We start from the raw sequence: 17914 nt of genomic DNA, 5'->3' as shown, positions 1-17914 counted from the left end.
GGTTCGTTCCTCAACAATCTCTGTTTGAATGATTGGTGGTTCCGGAGGAAAATTTAGTGGTTCAGGATCTACGAATCGTTCCTGAATATTCTCCGGATTCTCAATTGTGAGGTCGGGTTCAAAAAATGGATTATCGGAAATTTGAACTGAAGTACTTGGTCGACTGGATGACGATTCTAAAGAAAAATCAACGGCGGTTATATTTGCTAAATGTCTTGATCTAGTTACAGGTGGTGAACGTACAAAAGGTGGTGAACGTCTTGCTCGGTGCATTCACTGAATATCCTATTAGTTTTTAAAAGGAAAGAAAAATTATAATAAGTTATCCAATCAATAGACTTTTCTGATTTTGCCCACGTTTTGAATAGCCAAAAGATGCAGCAGAGGGGCAGGATTCGTTTGGTCTCAATATAATTGAGGACTGTTTGGCTCCAATAACCCGGTCCACGTACAAATCCAACTATTACTACGATCCAGAAAATTTTGATGTCTATCAATTTAACCACTTAAAATAAATTTTCGTAATTTTAAGAAAATTAGATAAGAAGTAGAATAAAAATCTATGTCCTAAAACTAGAATAGCGAGAAATAAGAAAGAAAAAGAGTTAGTCGAAAAAAAAAGAAAAATGGTTGAAAAATAAAAGGTGACGGAAAAATAAAAGAAACTTATAAAACTTAAAAGTACTTTGACTAACCTAACCTTATTACTACAACTAACTTAAAATTATAATCGCAAATTGAAATTACTAATTGGAATGATAATTGATACATAGTAAAAGGTGTCTAAAAATATTAAAGCTTACAGGAAAAACTAAATCCCAAATGGAATTAACTTAAAAAGAAACTAAAACTTAAAAAGGCGTCGCAAAATTCTAAAGTACCTAAATCTTAGTCTACAGAAAAAGCACTTAAGGAATTCTACGGCAAAGCCTAAAAATCTAGAAGTAAAAATAATTATGGCAAAAACTATGAATTAAAACTAAATATGAGCGAAAAATACAAATATTACGCTAAAACGATTAAAAAGGGACAAAATATAAAAATATATAAAAAGTTGTAAAAAGTACAATTTTTATAAAAATATTATTTTTATATTATTTATTTTATAAAACTATTATTTTTACAATTTAATTAAACTAATTTAACTAAAATATAAATTAAATAAAACTTAAATTAAAATAAAACTAATTACAATAATAATAATAATTAGGGTTAATAATAATTATAATTAATAATAATCCGTAATAAACGCAGTTTAGGGTTTCTGTCGGTGTCAGAGAAACTCCGCGAGTCGCGGTTCTCAAAGCTGCAAACCCCGCGAGTCGCGGGGTTCCAGTTTTCAACTCTGGAACAGGAAATTTACGCGTTTTTATTTATTTTATTTTTTTATTTTCTGTTTTCTGTTTTTATATAAATAAAAGATATTTAAATAAAACTTATATTTTTATAAACTAAAATAAAAATAAAGAAACTTATAAAACTTAAATTTTTAACAAAATCTTAAAAATACTTATATTTTTGTTTTTCTTTTTATATTTTTGAATAATTAAAACGTATTTTTACAAAAACGAATTTTAATAAAAGTTAATTAAAAATCTTTTTTTTTTTATATTAGCGTTGCGCTTCCGGCTTTTAAAAGAGGTCCCCGGCAGCGGCGCCAAAAATACTTGATGTCAAAGCTAAGGGGTATAAAATACTATTAAATTTTAGCAGGAAATACTATTAAATACGATACAATTTTACACAAGATATTTATTTATTTATAGAATGGATATACTTAAACCTTGCTACAACACTTATAGGCAGTGTACCTAATCGTACAGTAGTGTAGTTTTTAGTAAGTCCAGTTCGTTCCACAGGGAAATCTTTAAACAAAGCTTAACGCTATATTAGTTTACTTTTATAAAAATACAAATATATATATATAAGTAATATTATTATTATAAAGGGGGGTTTTTACCGTTTAATGACCGGTTTGTCGATTTTAAAACTTTAGTCGCAGTTAAAACCAAATGTAAAATATTAAAAATAAATACAAGACTTAAATTAAAGCATAAAGTAAATAACGATAATGAAATTGCGAATAATAAAAGTGCGATAAAATAAACTTGCGATAATTAAAAAGTACGATAATTAAAAGTGCAATACAATAACAATAAAAATGCGATAATTAGAAGTGCAATTAAATATAAAATAAAGGAAATTAAATATGAAATAAAAGAATTATGCTTATTTAAACTTCCGTAATCATGATGTTTGACGTGTTGATTTTAGTTTTATGCCCATGGGTTAATTGTCCTTTGTCCTGGATTATTTAATATGTCCGTCTGGTTTTTGTCCATAACAGTCCATCAGTCATAAATATAAAGTGCGAGTGTCCTCGTCAAATTATTCTTATACCCGAAGTTAAATATTCCAACTAATTGGGGACTTAAACTGTAACAAGATTTTAATACTTTGTTTAATAATTACACCAGGATGTCGACTGAGTGTAACCCAAGGTTTTAATATTTTGTTATCAATTATACCAAGTGTCCTTGTACATAATTTCACCCCTGTTTTAATTATTCTAGTGGCTATTAATCCATTCCCGTGTCCGGTTAAATGAACGATTATTCGTACATATAAATACCCCGCCCATCGTGTCCGATTGAGTGTATATGGTAATTTATAGGGACGCTCAATTGTAAATCTTTATATTAACATTAACAAACTATCATTTAGTTAAACAAATATAAAGTCCATTAATAGCTCATAGTCTAATTTCCACAAGTGTCGTTCTTTTGTCCAAACCCCAATTATGGTACAAAGCCCAATTACCCAATTTTAGTAATTAGCCCAACATCATGATTACTTCGGATTAAATAAGCATAATAATAACTTAGCTACGAGACATTAATGTAAAAAGGTTGAACATAACTTACAATGATTAAAAATAGCGTAGCGTTACACGGATAGAATTTCGACTTACACCCTTACAACATTCGCTAACATACCCTTATTATTAGGATTAAAATTAAAATTAAAATTAAAATATAAATTATAAATATAAATATTACGATAGATAGAGAGATGGATGGATATTTTTGGTATGAATGAGGAGAAGAAAAAGATGATGATTACGATCAGAATGCGCGAGCTTTATAGGGATTTTCTGAAATTGGGGCTCCGCGACTCGCGGCCCTTTTGGCCTTCAAACTCCGCGAGTCGCGGAGTTTACTTTTACAGCTCACACGAGCTTGGCTCTTTGTTTACCGACGGTTTTAAATATAAATATAATATATTAAATAATTATAAGAATTATTTAAATATTATATTATATTTATGTGCATAGTTGACTTGTAATTTTTAGTCCGTTGCGTCGAGCGTTGAGAGTTGACTCTGGTCCCGGTTCCGGATTTTCGAACGTCCTTGCGTACAATTTAATATCTTGTACTTTGCGTTTTGAATCTTGTACTCTTGTAATTTCGAGACGTTTCTTATCAATAATTGGAACCTCTTTGATTGTCTTTTGTACTTTTGAGCTTTTTGGTCGTTTGCGTCTTCAATTCGTCGAATCTGTCTTTTGTCTTCACCTTTTATTATTTAAACGAATATCACTTGTAAATAGAACAATCGCGTCACGTTGACTCCGTTACCAACATACATCAAGATTCAAAACACTCGACCTCAAGGTTTTCACCCACCCGATGAACCTCATGGTTCATCAAATTCAACACGAAAGCAACCACGCGCTTAGCGACCGAACACCAAAGCCCATACTCGTGGCTTGGTAGAAACATTTCCCAACACTAAGGAATGCTTGGTTGCACCAAGTCTTACGCCCTTCATCCGTCAATCAAAACGTCATCGTAGGGTAATTTCATTAGGAACGTCACCCATAACAATACTATGCACAACACAAGGCATTTAACAAACCCGAACTCAATCGGCACATAGTAAATAATCAAAGGACATATTTATTAAAACGAAAAGTACCTTAATGTCTTCTCGTCACACCCGTCCCTGCTAACTCGGGACACTCCGACCTACGATGTCCTTCCTCTTGGCAATTGAAGCATACCGTGCCATCACCCTTTGGCACCGAACATTCCCAAGACTTGTGACCCCTCACGCCACAATTGTAACATCTAGATGCACTAGAATCCGATATACTCGTCCGTGTACCACCCGTGCTCACACTTGCACCCTTACTTGGAGCACCATACAAAACAACCCTTCTCTTACTTGAAGGTTCACCCATCTTTGATCGCGAATACGACTCGAAACCCCTAGCCACCGTGAATAACTCAGTAAACGACTTCGCGTAACCCCGGCTAATTTTATTCTTTAAGTCATCATTCAAAGTCCGATAAAAATCTTCCATCAATAAACGATCATTCCCCATATACTCCGGGCAAAAACGAGCCTTCGCCATAAAGGTCGTCTTGAGAGTATTCAAATCCATAGAACCCTGTTGCAAATTTCGCAACTCATTACGCAATTCCGACAAATCGGCTGAAGTCCAGAATTCCTCATAGAATTCCTTCTTAAAATCGTCCCATGATAACGCCATAAACGGTTCATCACCGACAAGATCAATCTTACCATCCATCCAATCCTTCACCCTACCTCGCAACAAACTAGTAGCGAGTCTCGTCTTTTTCTCGGGAGGGCATTCAATAGTGCAAAAACATCCTTCGACATCCGAGATCCATGTTGTGCTAACCAAAGGATCCGGTTTTCCTTCATACATCGGGGGTTTAGTCCTCATGAAGCTCTTAAGACAACGCTCCATTTCACTACTACTTCGAAATTCGGAATACTTCAAATCCATTTCCTCTCGAAACGCACCCATTTGCTCCGCAACGGCGGCCGCAACTCTAGCGTTAAACTCCTCGTCATTCGTCTCGATCTCGCTTCGCGTCGTCATTCTAAATAATGCAAAACGATTAGTCCACGAACGTATAAAACCACACGCACAACACCGCCCCATCTTGCTAAACACTCGTCGTACATCACTTGTTAGACACGATTTGCGCCCGTAATAAGGTTTGCAAGTCCTTATTACGCACACACATCGTAACAACTCGTTAGTACAACGACCGCCTCGCTCGATGATATAATCAACACAACGAAAATTCTACGCGATATAAACACACGCAAGAAAATAGCATCACAACACGAGCCACAATCCTAGTTAGTTCACCTACACGCTAAGGCACTAACCAAGTTCTCGTCCAACCCGTTCACCTACAAGTCCCGCAACAAATAAGCACACACAAAAGTCTAAGTCTAGGCACCTATCTCAAGTCGCCTAAATCCCTTAGACCATGCTCTGATACCACTTGAAACAACCCAACCCGTATTTAAACCGCCTCATAAATTTTTTTCGTTAATACATTAATATTTAGGTCCCAATTTTGTTTTCGAAAACATCTTTAACACAAATAATAAGTACAATAAACTTTTAAAGCATTTAATGCATAGTTTAATTATCTGAATGGGCAAACACGACCCTACCATTTTAATTTCCAACAAAACCGAGCATGGTGATTGGGGATACGCTACTTAATCTAAATCAATCAATCCAAAAGCACATCTTCTAAAGCAAACTACGCGAGTCCACTAGTCCCCATGCTTACCCGAGCCACCGCCTCCATGCAAATCTATAAAAATGTAAAAACGAGAGGGTAAGCTAACGCTTAGTGAGTGAGAATATACTACATACATATATATGCATAAAATGGACACCCCACACAAGTAATCAAATTACGCATACCGGCGCATTCAAGCATAAAGGCAAGCTAAGCTAAGCATACCGTACGATCACTAAGCAACAAGCTAAAATAACAACAAATATAAGTTCACCAACGACGATGTGAACAACGCCAATAAGCTACACCCGGAGGGTTAGCTACATCACAACGCACAACCATGGTTAACCAATAATACAAGGAATGGTACTCGAATTTCCCATCGGTGTTCACAACAACCATTAGAGTACTTAGCACGTCGTACACTAATCCCGCGGGTGGCATCTTAATACGTCGATGCTTCACCCCGGGTGGCGTCTTAACACGTCGACGCTTCACCTTTGCTAGTTCTTGGAGTGGCATCTTAACACGTCGATACTTCACTCTGAGTGGTGTCTTAACACGTCGACACTTCACTCTTCATCCCACCTGAGGTGGCATCTTAACACGTCGATACTTCATCCTCGAGTGGTTTCTTAACACGTCGACACTTCACTCGTCACGTGAGATGTGGTGTCTTGACATATCGACACTTCACAACTCATGCTACACAAATAAATACATTATATTCGTACACGCATAATTATTCCACTCACTTCCCAATATCAAAACCCACGTCATCGGGGTTACTCATCCGCAACTCAATACCAACCCTTCGCCATTGGGGTTATATAATCCACTTCACAAGCACATGTGATAACGTACACACAAAGTGTGCACCTCGCCAAAGGTGGTCAACCAAAACGCACAACCGTGCAATTGGACCTATACACAAGTCCATCAAACCCACCTATATGTGAAGTGGGCTCTATAACCGAGAACCACTTCACCCGACCCGCACTCATCCTACACATACATATGCACATAGGATATTAACACTCACCTTGTCGCCTTGATGAATACCACCGAATAATCCGCAACTCGCCGATGGAATGTACCTATTCCACTATCACAAATACAACAACACAATTAGGGAGGATTTACAAACCAACCCAAATTGACAACTAGTGCAATCTCGACCCAAATGCACCTCCAAGCACAAACCGCGCCCAAACTAACTAATAATCACTAACACTAGTGACAATGGTCCTAGTAAGCCAATTAAACCCGAATACAAGTGTTAAACACTCGTCTTGCCCAATTTGACACCAAAACCCTAATTTTGACCCATTTCAAAATTAGTCAACCAAACACACTCAAATGAGTTCCAACACTTCCATAATCACTAATCATAGTGATTACACTCAATTTAAAACCCTAAACAAGGCTAAATCATCAACCAACCCAAAACCCGCCTTCACCACTAATAAACCCAAATCCTTGTTATTATCTTCCATTAACAACTAGTGGGGTTCCATGTATGAACATACAATCAAAAGCCCTAAATTTAGATGAAGAACAAGAAAACGAAATTCGGAGTTAGAGCTTACCGCTAGTATCACCTTGTAGCTAGGAACGAGGAGAACAAGGTTGCCTCTTATGACAAAGATCGAATCACGAATCTTCCTTTCCAAAATTCCTCTTGAATGATTTGAAGTATTTAAGTTTTGAGAGGAAATGAAAAAGAAAAGGAAAAAGAAAATGGAATAAATGAATGAGTGGACCAGAATTGGAGCTTAAATCTGCCCCATACGTGAAATGACCAAAACGCCCTCGAAAAACCCTTTATTTTACAAAATCAGGAATCAGTCCGCCAGCATCGCCGCGCCGCGACATATAACGCGATCTGGCATCTTGTTTACCTGCCTTCTGAATCTGAATTGCTTGAAACGCCGCGCCGCGGCTCATTCTGTCGCGTCGCGACCTTTAACGTGGTCTGATCAGTTTCCTCGCGTACAATAACTCCAACCCACGAACATGCCTCAAATCCCTTTATACTCTAGTCGTACATACCCGATACACCTACATATCATAGACGGGAAAAACGAGGTGTTACAAATAATTTTAGGGTTTGATATTCAAAATAAGAATAACAGGGATTTAATATTTGGGGTAGAAGGTATGCAAAAGGACGAATTTACCCTCACATGATTCAGTTTTAACTGAAAAAGTTAACAGTGTTAGTGAACTGGGCTATCTTTGCTCCACTTTTAAGTCACAAGGACTATCCACACTCAAAACAGCAACTTTGTCTATCCATGGTGGCTGGTACAAACCACATGGACTATTCGTGCTATTTTCTCTTAAATAAAATATGATTGCTTCAAAAATAAAAAACTTTGATCTTTGTAATGAAATTCTGCTCTTCGAAAAAACAGAAATAAAAAGAAAGATGACATATTGCTGTTATAGAACTAAGCCTAATATGCACACAATACAACACAACTACTCAATACATAGTTTTGTGTTTCGGTAAAATCTCTAACGCACACATTTAATATATTCCCAATTTAATAATAATAATAAATAATTTACAATTTTGAATTAACCTGTTCTCAACCACTTTTTTATTTTTGATGTAAAGTCCCAACTGCTAAAGAATTCACAATAAATAAACACCACAACTTTCCAGAAATACTGGAAAACTAATTTAATCAACAGTCGCATTCGTAACGCACGCTTAAGATCTGAGTAATGAGTCTCATAATTTGTGATTTTCCTATTATCAGCCCATAAAAATCTTTTTTCCCAGATTTAATTCAAATACCTACGCACTGATGATTACCAAGTTAATTGGAAATTTCTTATACACAAAAGTAAAATAACCCCAACAGTAACTATATTAAATATTAAAGTATTTACGCTGTACTTGGGCATTTATCAACTTATCCAAATTCATAATACATGTAAAACCCATACATATTTGATAATTCTAACCGTATACTCGGAGATAATTAAGGGGTTTTAATAATGTCTGCCTCAGCTCATATTCACTGCTTACGATAGTTCATTTCTTTATATACAATTTTTACAGAGGTTTTACTCATGTTTGCTTCCATGACACACAATAAATTGCATTTAATAATATCCAAATTTCATTGTATATTACTCCGTATAAGTTGCATATAATATTGATTAACTTAATCAATTATTTGCCATTTTTATACTTACGTTAATTGCAAATTCTGATATTTGAGAAATTATAAGTTCATTATTAACATATGACAGTATACATTACCGAAGCCCATAGAATTACAATTTTAGGTTACAATTGATAGCAAATTTTATTCACTAAAACTACTAGTAACATTTAATGTGCTGGAACAAGGACAACAATGACTTAAGACCATATTAAACAGTAACAAAGTTGTTTGATGGTTTATTCAGTCAATGAAAATTAAGGAATTAAAATATCTATCCATCCAATTATCATATATACCTCGCCACACCTCATCACCATTACAAATTTAATTACGTTATCACACAATTATAAATGTCATAGGAGCATTATACCTCACAAAAATCTCCCATCACACTCCATCACACCATCACCATTAAAAATATTGTAAAAGGCAACTTTTTTTCACATTTGCATAAGCTTACATCGTATATGGCGGTTTGGGCTCTCACCATGCAAACAGGGTAACATATGATTGTAATTTACAGAAAATTTAATTGGACGGAAATTAAATAAAAAAGTTGAACAAAATTTATAATTCAAGTACAAGTATAATATAATAACAGTAACTTATAGAAAAGGGAATTTATTCCCCTTTCCGTTGACATTACTGCTGAACAACCCTACCAAACCTTGCCTATACGGTAAATACGATTTCCTTTTAACGCCTTCACGTTTAGCTCGTTGTTGCACGTACAACAATTCATGAACTGACGGTTTCAATTTTCCGGCAGAAATCACGGCGACTTCATCGGTAAATCGTTTCTCATCCTTCTTCTTCTTACTAGTATTATTAGTCAACAACATCACAGGTTCCTTTCCTTCACTGTTACTCCGTCTCAATAAATCCCTAATTCTCCACCGTTTTGATCCAGATCCGGTTGAACTACTCTTTTTACATTTACTTAACGATGATGAACCTGTATCTGATTTATATCTCCATACACAAGACGCTCCAGAAGCTTCTTCATCTTCCGATTCATCCGACGAATATGAAACCGATTCTGCACGTTCGCTGATAAACAGTTTCGCTAACGAATCCGCGCAATCAGTTGTTCGTTCATGATCTACTTGATTATGAAACGGTATATCACGGTTAAATAGAGGAAAAACAGTACGGTCGTCGGAATTGATATTTTCGCCGGAAATTTCGTCTGACGGAAACTCGAAATCGTCGCCGTCGTGAAACGGAACTGCTTGCTCTTGTAATTGAGTGCTGATTCTGGCGGCGGCGGTAGAAGCTAAACTATCGGAAGAGTAGCAGCTGAAGCTTGGGCAAAACCCTAAGTCATCATTTTGTTCATGGTGCTGCATCATTTTATGTTGTTTAAAAAATTAATTTATTACTTTAATAGATAGATTGATATTTGGTTTAGTTTTGTAGAGGAAAGGTGATTTGGTGAGATGGAAATATATAGGGGGAACGGGGAGAACGTGAGGAGGTGCAATTGGGCCCGCGTCAGAGTCACACTAGAAACAAATTCTCGATTGTACTTTCTATTGTTTAAATTAGTAGTAGTATAGTAGTAATATTTTTATTTTATGTATAATATATTCAATATCTTATACACAATCTCCACCGATAATAATAAATATAACTAGTTATTGAACCATCACTTCGCATCGGGGGTTCTGTAATGACCCGAAAATTTTCGACCAAATTTAAACTGAATCTTTATATGTTTCCAACACGATAAGCAAAGTCTGTAATGTTGAAGTCTCAAAAATTTTGGAACTATGTTCATGTATTCAATTACCTTCTACCAGTTTCGACGATTCACGAACCATTAATTATAAATAGACGTGTGTGTATATATATATATATATATATATATATATATATAAATGGTAATTGAAAATATAATTTGAAATATTATAGGTTCTTGCTATTAAAATTTAATTATGTAAAATAAAATAAAAATAGGATATTATAATAATTACTATTTAAAATATATCTCTATATATAAATAAAGTATATCAAAAATAAATATTAAATAATTGTAATACTCGTTTAATGTTTCGATTAATATTAAGCAAGTTAAATTCAAACTTATTTAATTTTAAAATAAACGGTGATACGAAAATGAGTTTTATAAATTTTAGGCTTGTTTATAATATATTTAGAAGATGTTTGTTAAATTTTAAAACTTTTTATATTTTACTTAGGGGTTGGGAGTGAATAATTAATGAAATTTTTATTTAATAATTTATGATTGAATTTTATACCATAATGACCAAAATAAATAAATATAGTTAATTTAAAATTTTGAGATTTTTCCGAAGACTTTTATCCGCCACTGGTTAACAACGGAGCACGAAATGATATCCGTAAGAATCCGATGTCGATAAGAAGAGTACAAAATGGAGGCTGCTACACAAGTCATGAATGATTAATTGGAATTACTGTTTGCTTTTGTTCTTTCTCACAATTATATCTTAAAAATTCTATATAATATACATATAGATATGAGTATTGATTATCCACCTACACCATCACTTTCTTCGACACCATCTTCACCTATCTCCCTTCAAACTACACCGAACCATTTTTCTACTCCAAACTAAATTGAAAACTTTGTGTTGTGGGTTTATGCGAAACCCATTTAAACACTACCAAGATCATCACTCTTATTTTTATTTCCTTGCAACTATGCTAAACAACCATCACCTTCCGGGAAACACCACCTTCTTCGTCCGAACCACCACCATGAAAAACAAACCGTCTCTACATATTTCTATCTCTCTCATCTCTCTTTCCCATAACTTAACGTGAACCGCCATGATTATCACAAACCACCACCAACAATTGAGTGTAGCCTCTTTACCTCTGTTTTACTGTCTTGGAAAGCCACCTCAAAACACCACCTTCCTTTCTATCTTTCTTTCTTTATTCCTTTATGTATTTTTCTATTTACTATGACAGCTGAGTTATTGTTGTTGTCATTTAACGTTAACTCATGCTTCTACCAATCCGTTCTTGTTTCAACCTTCGCAATCCAACACCAAATAACTACCACAACTCATATTAAACCGCCAAAGACAATCACCAACAACCACCCAACCTTTCTTTTTCCTTGAAAACCTACCACCACCACTTTGATTTTTCTATTTTCTGTTTCATCTACATCACAACCACCCTCCTCACCACCCAAAAATATCAACAATTGCAGCTGGGTTTTCCTTCAATTCGAGCCAAGCCAGAAACCACTACAACCCACCCAATGCCATGTAGTGACCCGAACTTTTTCATGTTTATATATATTAAATGAAATTGTTATTTACATGATTAAGTGTTTCCAACATGTTAAGCAATCAAACTTGTTAAGACTTGATTAATTGAAATAGGTTTCCTATAGACAATTGACCACCCAAGTTGACCGGTGATTCACGAACGTTAAAACTTGTAAAAACTATATGATGACATATATATGATTATATATATATATATATATATATATATATATATACAAGGTTGAAAAAGACGCGAGACGGGGCCGAAACGGTAGCGACCTCAAAACGTCGCAACGGAAAAAACGGGGCCGAGACGGGGTCGAAACGGATGTTGACTAATGTTGACTTATATATATATAAATATATATTTACACATATTTTAGAACTAAAAAACCTTCGTTGACAAGTTTGTACCTATAATTGCTATTAGCGTTAATATAATACAAAATGGAATACTATATTAAGTCAATTTTGATTGATTTGACCGACTTATGACCGATTTTAAAAGAATTTATGACTTTTGACCGACGTTGACCCAATTTTTCCTGCATTTGACCTGACTTTTGACCGTTGGCCGGCTTATAAGAAAACGGGACGGGGTCGAAACGGTTTAGTCACCAAAACGTCGCAACGGGCGTCGCAACGGACGCAACGGACGCCGTTTACAACAGTGTATATATATATATATATATATATATATATATATATATATATATATATATATATATATATATATAGTGAACATGTTATTATGATAAGTAAGTATCTCATTAGGTATTTTAACAATGATTTATATACATAAAATTTGAGTTTATTGAATTAAGAAACTCGAAACGATATATATAACGATTATCGTTATAACAACGTCTTACTAAATACATATGATGAAATGTCCCGTTCTTATTGATTAAAAACGTTCCATATTAATTGATTTCGTTGCGAGGTTTTGACCTCTATATGAGACGTTTTTCAAAGACTGCATTCATTTTTAAAACAAACCATAACCTTTATTTCATCAATAAAGGTTTAAAAAGCTTTACGTAGATTATCAAATAATGATAATCTAAAATATCCTGTTTACACACGACCATTACATAATGGTTTACAATACAAATATGTTACAACGAAATAAGTTTCTTGAATGCAGTTTTTACACAATATCATACAAGCATGGACTCCAAATCTCGTCCTTATTTAAGTATGCGACAGCGGAAGCTCTTAATAATCACCTGAGAATAAACATGCTTAAAACGTCAACAAAAATGTTGGTGAGTTATAGGTTTAACCTATATATATCAAATCGTAACAATAGACCACAAGATTTCATATTTCAATACACATCCCATACATAGAGATAAAAATCATTCATATGGTGAACACCTGGTAACCGACATTAACAAAATGCATATATAAGAATATCCCCATCATTCCGGGACACCCTTCGGATATGATATAAATTTCGAAGTACTAAAGCATCCGGTACTTTGGATGGGGTTTGTTAGGCCCAATAGATCTATCTTTAGGATTCGCGTCAATTAGGGTGTCTGTTCCCTAATTCTTAGATTACCAGACTTAATAAAAAGGGGCATATTCGATTTCGATAATTCAACCATAGAATGTAGTTTCACGTACTTGTGTCTATTTTGTAAATCATTTATAAAACCTGCATGTATTCTCATCCCAAAAATATTAGATTTTAAAAGTGGGACTATAACTCACTTTCACAGATTTTTACTTCGTCGGGAAGTAAGACTTGGCCACTGGTTGATTCACGAACCTATAACAATATATACATATATATCAAAGTATGTTCAAAATATATTTACAACACTTTTAATATATTTTGATGTTTTAAGTTTATTAAGTCAGCTGTCCTCGTTAGTAACCTACAACTAGTTGTCCACAGTTAGATATACAGAAATAAATCGATAAATATTATCTTGAATCAATCCACGACCCAGTGTATACGTATCTCAGTATTGATCACAACTCAAACTATACATATTTTGGAATCAACCTCAACCCTGTATAGCTAACTCCAACATTCACATATAGAGTGTCTATGGTTGTTCCGAAATATATATAGATGTGTCGACATGATAGGTCGAAACATTGTATACGTGTCTATGGTATCTCAAGATTACATAATATACCATACAAGTTGATTAAGTTATGGTTGGAATAGATTTGTTACCAATTTTCACGTAGCTAAAATGAGAAAAATTATCCAATCTTGATTTACCCATAACTTCTTCATTTTAAATCCGTTTTGAGTGAATCAAATTGCTATGGTTTCATATTGAACTCTATTTTATGAATCTAAACAGAAAAAGTATAGGTTTATAGTCGTAAAAATAAGTTACAAGTCGTTTTTGTAAAGGTAGTCATTTCAGTCGAAAGAACGACGTCTAGATGACCATTTTAGAAAACATACTTCCACTTTGAGTTTAACCATAATTTTTGGATATAGTTTCATGTTCATAATAAAATTCATTTTCTCAGAATAACAACTTTTAAATCAAAGTTTATCATAGTTTTTAATTAACTAACCCAAAACAGCCCGCGGTGTTACTACGACGGCGTAAATCCGGTTTTACGGTGTTTTTCGTGTTTCCATGTTTTAAATCATTAAGTTAGCATATCATATAGATATAGAACATGTGTTTAGTTAATTTTAAAAGTCAAGTTATAAGGATTAACTTTTGTTTGCGAACAAGTTTAGAATTAACTAAACTATGTTCTAGTGATTACGAGTTTAAACCTTCGAATAAGATAGTTTTATATATATGAATCAAATGATGTTATAAACATCATTACTACCTCAAGTTTAATAGGTAAACCTACTGGAAGTGACAAGAAATGATCTAGCTTCAAAAGATCTTGGATGGCTTGAAAGTTCTTGAAGTAGGATCATGACACAAAAACAAGTTCAAGTAAGATTTTTACTCGAATTAAGATAGTTTATAGTTATAGAAATTGAATCAAAGTTTGAATATGAATATTACCTTGAATAAGAAAGATAACCTACTGTATATAACAAAGGTTTCTTGATCTTAGATGATTACTTGGAATGGATTAGAAAGCTTGGAAGTAAATTAGTAAACTTGAAGGGATTTTTGAAGTGTTCTTGAAGTGTTCTTCCTATGACGATTATAGCTTGATTCTTGAAGTGATTTTTGATGAAGATGATGATTAACTACTGGAAAAATACGTTCATAATAGTGTGGGTGTATTGAGAGAGAATTAGAAAGAGAATTGGAAGTGAAATGGAGTGAATGATGAGTGGTAATTGGTGAGTGGTGAGTGGGATTAAAAGGAGTTCTAGTTAGTTGACTAGCTCATGGTAGAAGTTAAAATTGATTAGTCATACATGACATAATCAAGAGTGGAATCCCATGCTAGTTCCTATTGGTATATACCCATAGTAAGTACGTTTTGAAGCTGTATATAATACGGGTAGAAATACGACAAGAATTCTTGATGAAAGAAAAGAATGGGAAAGTAACTGTAACCATTTTCGTTAAGTATGAGTGTTTTGATATATGTCTTGAAGTCTTCCAAAAGTATTTTAATACATCTAAATACACTACATGTATATACATTTTAACTGAGTCGTTAAGTCATCGTTAGTCGTTACATGTAAGTGTTGTTTTGAAACCTTTAAGTTAACGATCTCAATTAATGTTGTTAACCCATTGTTTATTATATCTAATGAGATGTTAAATTATTATATTATCATGATATTATGATATATTAATATATCTTAATATGATATATACATTTAAATGTTGTTACAACGATAATCGTTACATATATGTCTCGTTTCGAAATCCTTAAGTTAGTAGTCGTGTTTATATGTATATAACTCATTATTAATATACTTATGGAGATACTTACTTATCATAATCTCATGTTAACCATATGTATATCCATATATATATCGTCATGTCGTTTTTACAAGTTTTAACGTTCGTGAATCGCCGGTCAACTTGGGTGGTCAATTGTCTATATGAAACATATTTCAATTAATCAAATCTTAACAAGTTTGATTGCTTAACATGTTGGAAACATTTAATCATGTAAATATCAATCTCAATTAATATATATAAACATGGAAAAGTTCGGGTCACTACAGTACCTACCCGTTAAATAAATTTCGTCCCGAAATTTTAAGCTGTTGAAGGTGTTGACGAATCTTCTGGAAATAGATGCGGGTATTTCTTCTTCATCTAATCTTCACGCTCCCAGGTGAACTCGAATCCTCTACGAGCATTCCATCGAACCTTAACAATTGGTATCTTGTTTTGCTTAAGTCTTTTAACCTCACGATCCATTATTTCGACGGGTTCTTCGATGAATTGAAGTTTTTCGTTGATTTGGATTTCATCTAACGGAATAGTGAGATCTTCTTTAGCAAAACATTTCTTCAAATTCGAGACGTGGAAAGTGTTATGTACAGCCGCGAGTTGTTGAGGTAACTCAAGTCGGTAAGCTACTGGTCCGACACGATCAATAATCTTGAATGGTCCAATATACCTTGGATTTAATTTCCCTCGTTTACCAAATCGAACAACGCCTTTCCAAGATGCAACTTTAAGCATGACCATCTCTCCAATTTTAAATTCTATATCTTTTCTTTTAATGTCAGCGTAGCTCTTTTGTCGACTTTGGGCGGTTTTCAACCGTTGTTGAATTTGGATGATCTTCTCGGTAGTTTCTTGTATAATCTCCGGACCCGTAATCTGTCTATCCCCCACTTCACTCCAACAAATCGGAGACCTGCACTTTCTACCATAAAGTGCTTCAAACGGCGCCATCTCAATGCTTGAATGGTAGCTGTTGTTGTAGGAAAATTCTGCTAACGGTAGATGTCGATCCCAACTGTTTTCAAAATCAATAACACATGCTCGTAGCATGTCTTCAAGCGTTTGTATCGTCCTTTCGCTCTGCCCATCAGTTTATGGATGATAGGCAGTACTCATGTCTAGACGAGTTCCTAATGCTTGCTGTAATGTCTGCCAGAATCTTGAAATAAATCTGCCATCCCTATCAGAGATAATAGAGATTGGTATTCCATGTCTGGAGAAGACTTCCTTCAAATACAGTCGTGCTAACTTCTCCATCTTGTCATCTTCTCTTATTGGCAGGAAGTGTGCTGATTTGGTGAGACGATCAACTATTACCCAAATAGTATCAAAACCACTTGCAGTCCTTGGCAATTTAGTGATAAAATCCATGGTAATGTTTTCCCATTTCCATTCTGGGATTTCGGGTTGTTGAAGTAGACCTGATGGTTTCTGATGCTCAGCTTTGACCTTAGAACACGTCAAACATTCTCCTACGTATTTAGCAACATCGGCTTTCATACCCGGCCACCAAAAATGTTTCTTGAGATCCTTGTACATCTTCCCCGTTCCAGGATGTATTGAGTATCTGGTTTTATGAGCTTCTCTAAGTACCATTTCTCTCATATCTACAAATTTTGGTACCCAAATCCTTTCAGCCCTATACCGGGTTCCGTCTTCCCGAATATTAAGATGCTTCTCCGATCCTTTGGGTATTTCATCCTTTAAATTTCCCTCTTTTAAAACTCCTTGTTGTGCCTCCTTTATTTGAGTAGTAATGTTATTATGAATCATTATATTCATAGATTTTACTCGAATGGGTTCTCTGTCCTTCCTGCTCAAGGCATCGGCTACCACATTTGCCTTCCCCGGGTGGTAACGAATCTCAAAGTCGTAATCATTTAATAATTCAATCCACTTACGCTGCCTCATATTCAGTTGTTTCTGATTAAATATGTGTTGAAGACTTTTGTGGTCGGTATATATAATACTTTTGACCCCATATAAGTAGTGCCTCCAAGTCTTTAATGCAAAAACAACCGCGC

At 34.4% G+C, this 17914-nt stretch overlaps 1 protein-coding gene across 1 annotated transcript; it reads right to left on the bottom strand.

Moving 5' to 3' along the window:
- Positions 1 to 9363: 9363 nt before the first annotated feature.
- Positions 9364 to 10110, bottom strand: LOC139900079 (uncharacterized). Its single transcript, XM_071882885.1, has one exon. It carries the CDS (start codon positions 10108 to 10110, stop codon positions 9364 to 9366), a length of 747 nt encoding a protein of 248 aa, XP_071738986.1.
- Between the last annotated feature and the right edge of the window lie 7804 nt (positions 10111 to 17914).

This window comes from Rutidosis leptorrhynchoides, chromosome 3 (genome assembly GCF_046630445.1).
Source record: "Rutidosis leptorrhynchoides isolate AG116_Rl617_1_P2 chromosome 3, CSIRO_AGI_Rlap_v1, whole genome shotgun sequence".
NCBI lineage: Eukaryota > Viridiplantae > Streptophyta > Magnoliopsida > Asterales > Asteraceae > Rutidosis > Rutidosis leptorrhynchoides.
The sequence above is the reverse complement of the archived record's forward strand: the minus strand, read 5'-3'. Positions and strand labels throughout refer to the sequence as shown.

Excerpts from the sequence above, each read along its gene's own strand:
- LOC139900079 (XM_071882885.1), bottom strand. The coding sequence starts at position 10,110 with ATGATGCAGCACCATGAACAAAATGATGACTTAGGGTTTTGCCCAAGC.